The 13,953-nt window shown below is 39.6% G+C and overlaps 1 protein-coding gene across 7 annotated transcripts in view; it reads left to right on the forward strand.

The window, feature by feature from the left end:
• The window catches only part of DST (dystonin), a 1,789,835-nt gene that overhangs the window by 870,212 nt on the left and 905,670 nt on the right, over positions 1-13,953 (forward strand). For all 7 annotated transcript variants that reach the window (XM_069235771.1, XM_069235778.1, XM_069235775.1 and 4 more), the window contains one exon: positions 3,178-3,344. In XM_069235771.1, the coding sequence (XP_069091872.1) occupies positions 3,178-3,344 (167 nt within the window). The remainder of the gene's footprint in view (positions 1-3,177; positions 3,345-13,953) is intronic.

Here is a 13,953-nt window from a genome sequence, read left to right on the forward strand (position 1 = left end):
ATCTAGACATCATTTAGGCCTTATGGGCCACTCTCTTTTCTTTTCAGCCTATAGAAGGATTTGGTAGAACTGGCAAACACTGATAAGTCTAGTTCCCTTTGGGAGCCTTTTCTCCTGTGTATCCTAAAGAGGCTGACTACGGCCATCTATCTTGTACTAAGAACGCTACTAAATCACTCTCTATCCCCCTCACTTACTCCAAATTCCCAGAAACCTGGGATAGTCAAACCCCTACTGAAACACCTACTTTGGATCTGGCCGTGGCTGAGATTTACAAACCTATATCACTTCTTTCTTTCCCTGCTAAGGACTCAGAGAACCATAGAAGTATGCCAACTGGCAATTATCACATTATTTTGAGCAGCACAAACTTCTCTATCCCTCTCAGCCACACCACATCCCTCTCCGACCACGCCACAGCAATGGGTCTGCCATACTCACCGTATTTGAGGAACTACAGGGGACTTTGGTCAAAAGCAGCACAGCAGCTATAACCTTGTTTGACCTCAGTGCTACCTTCAACACCATCCGTCGTTTTGTTCTGCTTGTTGATACACTGGAAGATTGCAGAGTCACAAGTCAGGCTTTGCAATGGTTTGCCTCATTCATCAAGATTAGAGTTTTCAAGTGCTTGGTAGGCTATTTTACTTGAATTCTTTTGTATGGTATGTGGGGTTCCCCAGGGGTCGTGTCTGTGCCCCACACAGTTCAATATATATGTCCACCCTCTAGCTGACATTCTGTAATCCTTCAGGAATACCTTGATTTCTTTTTTCTGATGGCACTCACTTAATGATTTCCCTCTCTCCAGGTAGAGGCAACAATGCTTGACAGCTAAATAACTCTCTTACTGCTCTAGTAGAGTCCCTGGGAAACAGCTGCCTAAAGTGACAGGGGAGCCAAACAGAAGTCAGTCTAGGGGGTAACAACCTTCACTGCTGAACTTCTGATTGCTTTCCTGACTGTTTTGGACCTTTAGAACTCTAATTAAAAATGTAGGGTTTTGCTTCAGAAAACTGTAATTCAAAATATGATCACGTCATGTCTGGACTATGGAAACTTGCTAAGGTTAGAAGCCACTAAGATTGTACCAAACAGATTACAGATAATTCAGTATTCTGCAGCCCGACTCCTCCTTCGCCCTCCTACGTGGGATTTGATGGCTTCTTCCCTTGTAATGCTCCACTGGCTACACATCGAGAAGCAAATACTCTTTAAAGCACCTTGTGTCACTTTGTGTATGTTTACCAACTCAGTGTCAATGTTTTTAAGACATCTTGTTCAACATTACACTCCTTCCAGAGCTTTAAGATCTAACTTGAACCTAGCTGCAATTCCCATAATACATAAACAAAGAAAAGGAGAGCTTTCCTTCCCCTGTTTGGCTCCCAAGTTATGGAATTCTCTCCCCTATACCAATCATCATTCTCCTAATAAAAAAGTGTTCAGAAAAGCTTTGAAGACCTGGCTGTTTTAACATGAGTGAACCACTGGATTCCTTCAGATCACTTCTGCCTGTTAGTGCCGGGAAGCCTACCTCGGGCAGATATGCAATTTATAAATCTTACCAATATCAAATTAAATTAGATTCTACTTCAAGTTATAGAATCTTCTACTCATAAATTGACACAGTATTGCGTACAATGGCATTTTTATTATGGGATATGCTCTTTCAATGTAAAATTGTCCATCACCATTTTGATTTATTAGGAACCAACAGATGGGTTGAGGATCATTTACTTACTAAACCAGATAATTATTACATTGTGTTGTAAGATATCCTAAGATTCACCAAGAGTCTTCTAACATGACAACATTTAAATAATATCTGAGGTCACCTTTGAATTATGGCAGAGGTGTGATGTATGTAAAGGTGATTGTCTAGGTACCTCGAATTACACAGAAATACCAACGTGGTCACACTGGGCTGCACATGTCCAAACCTCAACTACAATGAAAATGTGTATAAAGGAGGTATATTTATATGACATGAATTCAGAAGTCAGGGATATGTTATAAAACTCATCTTTATGCTAGCATTAGCCAATTAGCTGAGTAAAATAAGACGTGCTTTTCAAATCTCAAGAGCTAATTAAGTATATGGTGTGTGCTGTCACTATTATTATGGTCATTGACAGAGCAGCTGTTGCCAGACAATTAAGTCAGCATTACTAGATATGTACTTTGGCTCCGCCCACATATTGGGAGCCAGAAGTACATGTTTTGTTTGGGCAGAAATTGTGTTCTTCTAAAAAGAAATGCTTGCCCTCCACACAGCTGTGATAATTTTGTTTATTTTACTAGCAGCCTGAGATTGAACTTTCAGGGGTAGGCACATGAAATTGTAATGCTATTAAAGTCTCTTATATTGTTTGTCTCTGGCAGGAGCACAGATGGGAGGAGGGCTGCCATTAACCTACATGGAGTTTTAGGTCTGGCTTGACAGTGCAATTGGCACTTGACCTTTTAACCTACACCAGTGTAATTTTACAGTTCTTTGCTTTCACGCAAATACCTTTTAATTTCCAGTTGACCTGTAACACTTTGCATTGCCATACAACATTCTTGTAAATCCAGACCCATTGGCATTGCCAGTGCTCGTTATTGTATTAATATCACTGCTTTCACCGTGCATCGGAGCAGTGGGTAAAAATGGTGTTTCCTCACACTAAATCAGGACCATGTTCACGATTCCACGTCACTCCACTCACCCCCATTGACCCCTCTTCCGCCTTCTTGCCAGTTGACCAGTCCATCATCCTTCATATCATAATCTTCAAAGATAATCGCACGTGATCACAGTCCTTGCTTTTGCTACTACCATGGTCACTCCTTAGCTATTTCAGATAAATGTATCTGCCGCTCCAGCCCTTCAGAGCGAGATATGGCATTCCTCACGGATGTTGTTGAATTACGACTGAAGTGTCTTCCAAACTAAATATTTGTTTGAAACTTCTTAGTTGAGGTTGCAGGTAATGTACATGAGATTCACTGAACAAACTCTTTTTTGTCTACTGTCTTCTTGTCTCTCATTTGATCTGAATTTATCAAGTTATGAAATGTAATCTGGGTTGCAAAGTAGTTTCACCAGCGCAAGTAATAACGGGTTAGTCTGTACAGTACAAGTGCTAATTAGCAATGACCATAACATTTGACATTTTTGTTGTCCTTCTTTAGATCTCCGACATCCATGTCACGGGGGAGTCACAGGACATGTCTGCGAAAGAGAAATTGCTCCTGTGGACACAGCGTACAATAGACGGTTATGGTGGAATACGCTGTGATAACTTCACTACCTGTTGGCGGGACGGGAGACTTTTTAATGCTGTCATTCATAGATATAGGTAACTGCATGTATCTTTCTTTTTTTAAGCTATTTTCGTTGCCACATTTTACTAACCATCGTACATTTAGAGTGTACTTGATGTTCACTAAAATATTGAGTTGAACAGTGATTTCAAATGTGGAATCAGCAGCTAATTCCTTTTTTTTTTATTATGTGACTCTGTATGTACACATCCTAGTAACAATTCAAGTTGGCAAGGCCAAAGAAACTAACCTGCTCATTCATGATATGAAGCTAGTTTTGTTTGACTTTGTGGGTTGTGTGGCAAATAACAAATGTGTGTCTTTTGAACCAAGAGACTGCAAGATACTTGAATGGCAGGATACACAAGGTCACACGTGCTATAGGATTCTGGAGATGCTAAGATAAGTAGGTAGCAGGCTAGAGGGGTGACAGAAATTAAGAGACTGCACATTATAGTACCAGACAGACACAAGGGGTGTCAGGATTCGAGAATCGAAGAATGAAGGTCACAGAATACTAAGAATCAAAACACTCATGTATATGTGGGGATGGGAGAAAGATGCAAGAGGTGGAGGATTCAAGACAATATGATATGGGCAAGGCTGCAAGATAGATGGGAAAGAAGAATTTGGGAGGTGGGTTGCAAAGGGCTTCAAGATACAGAGGTGTTCAGGATATTATGAGTTACAGGACAGAAAGGATGCCAGGATACTAGGGTGTGTAGGACATCGACGTGGCAGGATACAAGCGGTGACATATTAGAGTGGGTTATAGAGTGCGTGTGCAGCAGAATACTTGCATCACAGAGTACAAGTGTGCAGGATACAAAGAATTGCTACATTTAAGTGGCTATAGAATACAGGTGTTGGCATGGTCGGGCAGCTTCAGGTTTATGGGAGGTAGTCAAACGAAATGGGGGCATAATACATCGGGCAACAGGGGAGGGTTGCCATAGGATGCAAGGGGACCACAGGATACTGGGCAGAAGAATACAACAAGAAGCATGAAAGTTAGCCAGAAAGTCAAGTATTCATCCATCCTGCAATGGCATCATGGCATCTATTTATAGGACAGCAATATATTAGTTCACTGGAAATAATTATATTCCAACAGTGTCCATACTTCATGTGGCCCACATGTCCTTCATCCAAAAATGCCGTCTATTTTGTCAGACTAGTTTTGTAAAGCACTTTATTAAGTTTAAGATAAGGACCACTAAAAAGGAAGCAATTATAGAGAAGTAAAAATGATGATACAGCTACAGTATTGTTCGACATAGATTCAAAAAAGGGAGCAGGATGAAGTTTAACAGGTTGACCTAAAACAGTGCAAGCAAGGATAGTGCAAGACTGAAGCAAAACATTCAGATACTATCAATAACACACCATAAGGAAGAGAGGTGAAGACAGTACAAGTGTTTTTGACGCTTAGAGTTATTGCATGATAGAGTAAAATTGGTTTAAATATGAATCTATATAACTCGTTTAACTATGATTTTATAACCTGATGACCTGGAAAATGTTCATTTGAATGTTAAGAAGGCAATGGGAGTCATAGTAAACCAAGGATGATGTAGGTAGATCTAGAGGAGTTACCCCGAAGCAAAGTGTGAATAGTTTGCACACTTTGTCAACTATCTGAATGTAGTATAGTCTACAGGCAAATGTACATGCAAACCGTGTTCACATTAGTGGAGCTCCTGCTTTAATGTCCTCCCATTCTGTGTTTTTACTTACTTTGATTTACGCCCTTTTTGAAAACTTTCTGTTGATTCCCATATCAAGTCCTTTCTTTAGCTGCTTTTGTCTGCTCCGGCAAAAATTTCACTCTTTTTCAGTTCTTTTAAAAGATAATGTTAAATTGAGGTTAATGCTGCAGTCACTATTCTCCAGTGAATGCTGTATTTTTATTATTTTGATGTAGCAGCAAACAGTTATCCAGCCCTGGTTATAACTTTGGTAGTAACTCTACCATTTTTCCATGTTCACCTCTCTACAACTTTGCTTTATTCTCCAACCAACCTCTTTGTACATTACTCCACCCTTGCTTAGGCCAATGTATATGTCAGTGTCTACCTTTTCCTCCTTTACCACCCATGAGTTATTGAGCTTCAGTGAACATTGACCCCCAAAAGTCATTAGTGGTTTACCTGTTACTCCGTTAGCTGCCCGGCTCTGTGTGTTCCATTCCTATCCCACAAATAATACCTCCCTCTGACCATCTGTAATGGAGTGCATTCTTCATATGGTTAGAGAGACAGGGGTACTGCAGTTACTTTGTAGTCACTTAGTCCACAGCTTCAGATCAGTTCCCACATACCCTGAGATAAAGCAAAAGCCTCCCACTGGATCCGATGACTGAAGTCAACGAACAGCCAGACTTGATCTGGAAGCAATGTTCAGTCTTTCTGAGGCTCATGAAAGTAAACATTTTTAGACCAATGCTCTAAAGAATGTTCAATGATACGACCCAAACCTTATTATGACAAAGAGAAATTCCTACGGATGATAGGTGGATTGTCTAATGGGAAACCTCCTGAAACAATTCACATTACCACTTTTCTTACTGAGATAATAGAGGGAAATGCTTAAAGAATCTTCCAAAATCCATGTCCACATTTTCTGTCTGAAAATAACGCCTCTGTAGAGCCTGCTGAAAAACAAATATCTACTATATACTTTCATTGGTCTTTCCAGGAGGCTGAAAAAGGAACTACATTTACATCAAGCCCTCACGGGTGGGTTAGGCAGCCTCTCATTAGTCTGACAAGTTTTTGAATGTATTGTGGCGGCATTAAGGTGCCTGATGCTAATGACCTAAACCTTTAGTTGAATCTGACACCGATTCCGTAGGAAGTAAGTCCAGTCATTGACAAACCCAGGAAGGAGGGGATTTACAGCTGAAGAGACTAGAACTTTTACTTTAAAATAAACAACAAATGTAAATCTGATTTCGCAACACATGAATATATGTAATTCAAATTGCATACTAGCATGTACCTAATAAGATTAACACTTAATCACGTGTAAACCAAATTAGCTTTTTTGTGAAACATTTTTCGCTGGGAAGTAGTAAAGGGGTAAACTACGTATTAATGTATTGGAAGTAGTAGGAAAGTGCTACATAAAAACCTACACAGCACAGTACAACATTAAACACAACAATGATCACTACCACATATTTTACTGTTATAACAGTAATTGCCAACATCCTTGTGGAAAATTCTGATTACATCTTTTATTATTTTTATATACTATTAAATATACTTCCTTTTTGCAACTTTTTATTTATTAAATTATACAAACATACAGACGATTAAAGAGGTGTACTATACAAGGAATTGCCTGCTAAGAAATATCTAATACAATTGGATATAATAAACAAATGTGTCATGTATAAAATTAATAATAATTCCATTCTTTTATCTAGATGAAAACAAACACATATGTTACACTACATCAGTACTAAAAAGTCATAAATTGTGACTGTATTTAGTGTAAAGAAGTTGAAATCATGAATAATCCAAGCACATTTCTGTTTTATTTTTAACATTCAATGCACCCATATCGTTTTAGCAATTCACTGCATTTGGAATTATGTTTATCAAGTTGCTCTTTTTCTCATAAAACATTTTGTCTTCCAAGCCTGGCATTTTGAGTAAGTCTTCAATCTAGTTTTTGGCACACTTTTTAAGTTGCTTTCCATAACATTAGTAATATCATTCTGAATAGAAAGTTCTTGTTTATGCGAGATAGATGCTACTGATTTATCATAATGCAGTTGGATGAGCCTTTATTAGTTTTATATTCAGAGATCCAACAAAAGCATTATCCTTTGGAAAACATCTGATCAAAATGTGGATGGACAGCTACACCAAGAAAAACATGTAGATATGATTCCTTTTTCTTTTTTCACAATCAGCGAGTATCATTTTTCAGTAGGCTCCAGTCATACCATCTCAAAATGTCTTAAAACAAATGCTTCTTTTTTTTTACATGTGCTGTGATGCAATTGGGTTTGCTGTAGCATTTTCATCCTTCGCAAGAATCAATGCTTATCAATGCCGATGGACCTTTGGACCCTGCAACAGGGTGTGGTAGAACCATTCACCTAAATAACAATACAGATCAAACAAGTTAAACAGCATGACCTATTTGGTCATACAAGGAAAACTCCAGTCAAAAATAAAGTTAAGGGATTTATTACAAACTCAAGCTCAAAGTCATGTAAATCACTCTCAGAACATACACATAAAGATACAGTATCAGTAAGGGTTGCCCAAGGAGACAAAATAGATTCAGGCAAACTAACATTAATAAGACTAAGCATTCAATAACAAAAACACAAAACATTAATAAGATCAGTTGCGATATACAGAAAGTAAATATTGATCAAGATTAGCCAGCATCAGTCGATTTAAAATCATCAAAGTTATAATTTCAGCTGGGCAATGGGAAAACCCTACCCTGACCAAATTAAGGATTAACATGTGTGGGGCAGAACATGTGGGCAAAAGACAAAAAGAACAAAAGGGACAAAAAGAATTTGTGAAAAAGGGGAATCTCCAGCAACAAAATATTAAGGTGGGCAAAAGATAGGTAAAAAGGGAAAGCATCAGCGTGTCAGATACGCGATCAAGAGTCTTCTGAAAGGGTTAGGAAAGATTCTCTAGATCTCAGTGGGGCATCTCAAAGAGGCAAAGCAGGGAGGAAGATACCTCTCCAAGGGGCTTGGCATTCAGAGATTGAGGAACAGGGGTCCAGCTTCTCATCATCAGGAACCTGAAGAGATCTCTATAAAGCACATTTGACTTATGTCTATACTGCACAGTTCCTTGCATTATGCTAAATCTGTGAGTTTAGCAGAGATTCAAAGGTTTTGTCAGGATCCTACAGTAAACTTGTAGTGGCAACAGGTAATTTAGCATCAACCCAAACAACCAGCAAAATGGGGCATTTAGCTCAATAAACTAAAGAGTGGTAGATAAAATAAAAAATTCTGTAGCATAATATGTTGATATTTAACCATTTAAATGTGTTAAGCATTTGAATCGATAAGGATCAACTTTAGAGGTCTAGTGGGTTACAGAAGTGCATATCTGGTACTAGAATCCTGAGGGAAGATATAATGGCCACCATGTTCCAGGACAACAATAACATTCCATAGCTGACGCAGCATAAAAAAAGATGGTCAAATCCATACATTATGACCCACACATGAGCTGTACCATCTGCAGAAAGACATGAGTCGAAGATTGATTTTAGGCATCTGACTGACCTAGATTATGTAGATTTCAGATTTCAAAAATTATTGTACAAATATTTAAAATCATTACAATGACACAAATATCAGTGGAACTAGAGTCCAGTAAACCATTCACAAGTAGATAACAATCTATAATCCTCAACTAACACTTAAAGCTGTAATTTGCAAAAAATAACTTTCTGATGAAGTGATAAAAACACTCACTAATATGTTTAACAAACAAAATTTAGTGGTCCCACTATTAAAATGTAATATAAAATATTTAAAGCTGTCCTTGTTGTAAGTTTAAAGTGCCTCATGTGACAAGTCTAAAGTGCTATATCAAGTGATTGATGCTTTCTAGCATCAATGGGAGAAGGATCCGGCTATGACTACTATGGTGCTTCACATTTACTAGTTGCCGTTGCCTCAAAAAAGTCATAAAGTTAAAAAAAAAACTGTCATAATAGAAATTTAAACTACATTATCCGGTTGATCTAAAATGCTACGTCCACACTGGGGTACTTACTGGGTTATTTCAAGAAACCCAGTTAAAGCGCCCCCTGCTGTGTTCCATTTGTCAGCTGCTCGTAAATGGAGTATGTAGGTGTAGCACCACGTCTGCACAGGATACTTGCTTTACTTTCTGAATATGCCAGTGCAGAAAGGCCATGGTTATAGTACCCCTTACAACATGCCATGTAACCGTCCCAGACTGTACAGCTGTCATTCTTTTAGGGAGTGTGTGGATGAGTAGACTGTAATCAAGGTGATGAGGGTCTGGCAGCTCTAGTCATTTCTTGTGTGAGGCAAAGAGGTGTGTTCATGAAAGGCTACATCATCTGCCAATTACCTCTTCCTCATAAACAACCTTATGGATGAGGAACATGAAATACTACACACACTTGCTTTTAGAAATTTCTCTTATAACACTTGTACACACAATTAGGGTATTTAATATAATCTATGTACTACCTTCGTTAAAGAAAAGGGTTTGAATAATGAGTTATGTCCCTTTTTATGTATACTCAGGAGGCTCATGCTTAATGCATTGGCTGGCTGTAAGCGTGCATATCCACATTGCAAATATAATGTTAGAGTGAAACTTGATAAATGTCTGTCTTTACAATTTTGAAAACTAAAAAAGAGTGCAGACATTATACACACTCCAGTAGTAATTTTCATTTACACAAAACACATAGGGGGTCATTATGACCCTGGCGGTCTTTGACCGCCAGGACCAAAACGACGGGAGCACCACCAACAGGCTGGCGGTGCCTCCCGGCGTATTTTGACCACGGCGGTAGTGCCGCGGTCGCACCGCCGGGGCAGGCGGTATACCGCCATTTTAGCCCCGGCGGTGATAGTCCGCCAGGGCGGCGCTGCAAGCAGCGCTGCCCTGGGGATTATGACTCCCCTACCGCCAGCCTGTTTCTGGCGGTTTGCACCGCCAGGAAGAGGCTGGCGGTAAGGGGACCCTGGGGGCCCCTGCAATGCCCATGCACTTGGCATGGGCAGTGGAGGGGCCCCCAGGCAGAGCCCCGTTGCGCAATTCACTGCCCGAATTTCGGGCAGTGAAATGCGCGACGGGTGCTACTGCACCCGATGCACATCAGCATTGCCGCCGGCTCAATTACGAGCCGGCGGCAATGTTGATGTGACTTTTCCGCTGGGCCAGCGGAAATGTCAAAATAGGGAGCCAGCCATACCGCCAGCAATGGCGGTATTCTTTCGCCCGCAACCTCGGTGGTCTGCCATGCAGACTGCCGAGGTTGTAATGACCCCCATAGTGTCCTAGAAAATATGAACAGGCTACAACATACTTCTGATGATAAATGCAGATAGAGAAATGATTGATATTTAACAGGATCAGATGGATATCCCATGCCATCTGATTTAAGTCTTCATCAGCCATTCCTCTGTTGTTAGTTTTAAGTGATTTCTCCTAGTACAGGATCATGCTCCCTTCTTGTCAGTGCCAGCTGTGTTTACACATAAGTATGTACACATCTGCCCTGTAGTCTCCATCAGTTCCTTAGCTTATTAGTTCCAGTGAACTTGTCTAACCCTGTTCCCTATCATGTCCATCAATACACTTAGTACAAATACTGGTAACATTTTAGTGAAGGCGAATCAAAAACTATTGCCCAGCCTACAAAACTAGAGAACTAGAGAGGACGTCAAGAGAAATATCAGAGAACAGTTTTTTTCACAGGTAGAATAGCAATTACATCCAACAACTTTACATACTGGTAGTAGCAGAACGACAGTATATAAACTGCTAACATCCAGCCACTTAGCCTGTGTGTGAGCAGACCAGGGTGGATGGCAATCGTTGCCTGCATCTTCACCCTCATTGCTGTCCTTTCTTCAGCACATATGTTCATTACTCTCCTCAGCACATTACATGTCCCAAATTCATTCATTTATTTATGTTCTGCAAAACCCCTTTGGTCAATAGCCACACAGTATGCATTTCTGTTTGTTTATTTATTCCAATCACTATACTACCAATATATCAGCTGCCTTCCTCTTCAAACAACTTTCATTTACAAAGCAGTATTATTACTCTAGTGCGTACTTTTTGTGATATATGTGCATGTACTTGGGGGTGATGTCCCAGGTGGATTCGTATGATTAACTATTGTAATTTCATGTACCTGATAATTGTATTATCTTGGTAAATGAGATTGAATATTACTTCAAGAACCTCTCCTCTGTTGTTGAGGGGAGAATGTCCATGCTCTTTTGTGGAATGTCATTAGTAATACATGTGGTAAGACAGGGGTCGGTGTTAAGGTGCAGTAAGAGGGTGCTGGCTAAAGGCTGAAGATTGAGATTGAGAATTTTGTCTTTCAGAGAGGTCATGACCCTATTTGAATTTGCTTGGTGACTTCGTCTCTAATTTTGGCCAATAACATATAGATTTGGGAGTGACATATGACAGAGCGTTCCGTCCTAATAAATTACCTGTATTTGGACGCTCTTGGGTCGATGAATCTTTTGACCAAGTGGGGCTCTCTTCACCCAAGATTAGTCAATTTAATCAAATCAATAATCAATAACGAACATAAGCAATGCCCTGATCAACATAACACTTCACAATTAATCCAGAAAACATTTCGGCGAACCATGACCTTTCGGTCATGAATAACCACACCAGTTCATTCAAAGTTAATGAATTTATTTCCCTATATTAACAAAGCTAGCACGATATAAATGTGTCTCAACACCAAATGATATATGTAAATGAACATTAATAGCTGTCCATAACGGCGAAAAAGATGCAATCTATGCAGCATTTGAATAACAATGCATTCGATAATAGCAACGCAAACCACTAAAACTATAATCTGTAATGAGCTAATTGCATACATTAGTCAGCATAACAAGGTCTCAAATTGCATCGTGCAACAAATGAATCCTCATCTAACCTCAAATTAGCATCTGCATGTGGGATTTCATGCAAAAACAATTTAGCAACATTAATTTGGAAAAACTCCTAACTAGGGCTCTTATAAAAAATCAGCAGTTGGTTACCTAAAAAGAAACACAATGCAATTGTACATTTTCCTTTCATATTTACCAAATTCAATCAGCATTCAAGGAAGTCTTCGTCTCACAGGTACCGGTTTCGATCAGCATGGGACGGGGGCAAAGGGGGCAGGGTGGACGGGGCAATTGCCTCACAGCGGCAAGATAAAAGGACAAAACTACTACTTTATGCAAAGGGGCAAATCAAAGTTAAAGTCTCTAGGGCGAGAATTACTTAAAGTCTCTTTCTCTCGATTAGAGAAAGCATCAAAGTCTCATTCAAAATGGCGTCGAACATCAATTGGCATCGTAGAAGATGGCAAAATGACGAGGTCGGCAAGATGGGCCATAATGGCTGCAATGGGCAATAATGTCCTCAATGGGTGCAATGGGTAATGGCTGCTTTCTTCTTGTGCACCAGGTTTAAATAAACAACAGTTCAAATCCAGTAGGGTCTTCCATTGGAGGGTTCATAGGTTGGCTTCAAATTGTCCAGTCAAAAACAACAATTCACAAGCTTCTACCTAGGCATACATTATCCTTGGAGTCGGGAACGTAAGTTGCAACATTTTTTACCAATTAACTCACTTTCAGAGCTTCCATTGTCTGCACCTGCAGATTGACCTTGGAGCAAAGAAGAAGATGCCAGGCTGGCACGAAACCTTAAAGATAAGCATGTGAACCGATCTCACTGGAAAAGTACAGCTTCAAGCTAGAATACACGTTTTATTAGCACATTAGAAAAACACGAGCATCTAAACCGTGAGACAAGGCAACTAGGCCGAAGCCTCCACTAAAGTTATGCTAAGTTAAAACATTTCAAACAAGCAAATCATGGCACACGTTTACGGTTATGTCAGATTAGTACAATTCTAATACATCACGTTATATAAAGCACGCTTATAAATGTTGGCGAACTACTCTGAGGGTACATTTGTCCCCGTACAATCTTTATTAGTTCGGTTAAAGTCACACTTGATTATTGCGGCACTACGTTTATGCGCTAATAAATGTAAAACCTTCATTTCTGCGTCATCAATCCCTCCTCTGATGACTATTTGTCATCACACAAAACTATTCCCACAAATTTTATTCCATTAAAATTCTGTCAGTTCTCTTTGCCTTTTAGTTCCCCTTGTTCTTGCCTTGTATTCTTCTGCCATTCTTTTCATCATTTTCTCTTCCTTCCTTCTCTTAATTCTTGCCATGATCATTAGTATTCCCCTCTTTATTCCCCAAATCCCAAAGATGCAAATTAGTACTATTAGTATTCCCTGTATTATTTTTAGTAATATTCCATTCCAAATGCCACCAAGCCAATTTCCCACTGAAGCAACTCCCTTTCCAACCTTCTCCCAAACTCCTGGTTCTTTCAATTCGTTCAAGTCTGCACTCTCTTTTGTTAGATTTGCAAGCATTGTTTTAATCTTCACACTGTTGTCTGGTATATACGTGCAACAGTGACGCGCACCAAGCATTTTGCAAACGCCGCCATCCTTTGCTAAAAGAATGTCTAGAGCAAGCCTGTTTTGAAGAGTCATAGCTCTTTCTGCTGCAAGTTCAGCATCCATCAGGATTATAGCACCTGAAAACTTTGTCAACATGTTATCCACTGTAGTAGACAACTTTCTTATTTTGATGGAATTCAACACAACTCCCAATGAAGGAATCATGGCTCCAAATATATCTCCTACCACAGCAGCTGCGGTCTCTCTTTTCTGGATACGATGAGATCCAGGCGTCTTTGGAATCACTGATAGGTCATCCAGTTGATAAACCTTTGGGAACACTATACCCAAATAACATCTCCCCCACCATCCCTTTGGAAGACGATAATAGGCATTATGCCCGCAAATGTAATATAC

Source organism: Pleurodeles waltl, chromosome 5, assembly GCF_031143425.1.
Source record: "Pleurodeles waltl isolate 20211129_DDA chromosome 5, aPleWal1.hap1.20221129, whole genome shotgun sequence".
Lineage (NCBI taxonomy): Eukaryota > Metazoa > Chordata > Amphibia > Caudata > Salamandridae > Pleurodeles > Pleurodeles waltl.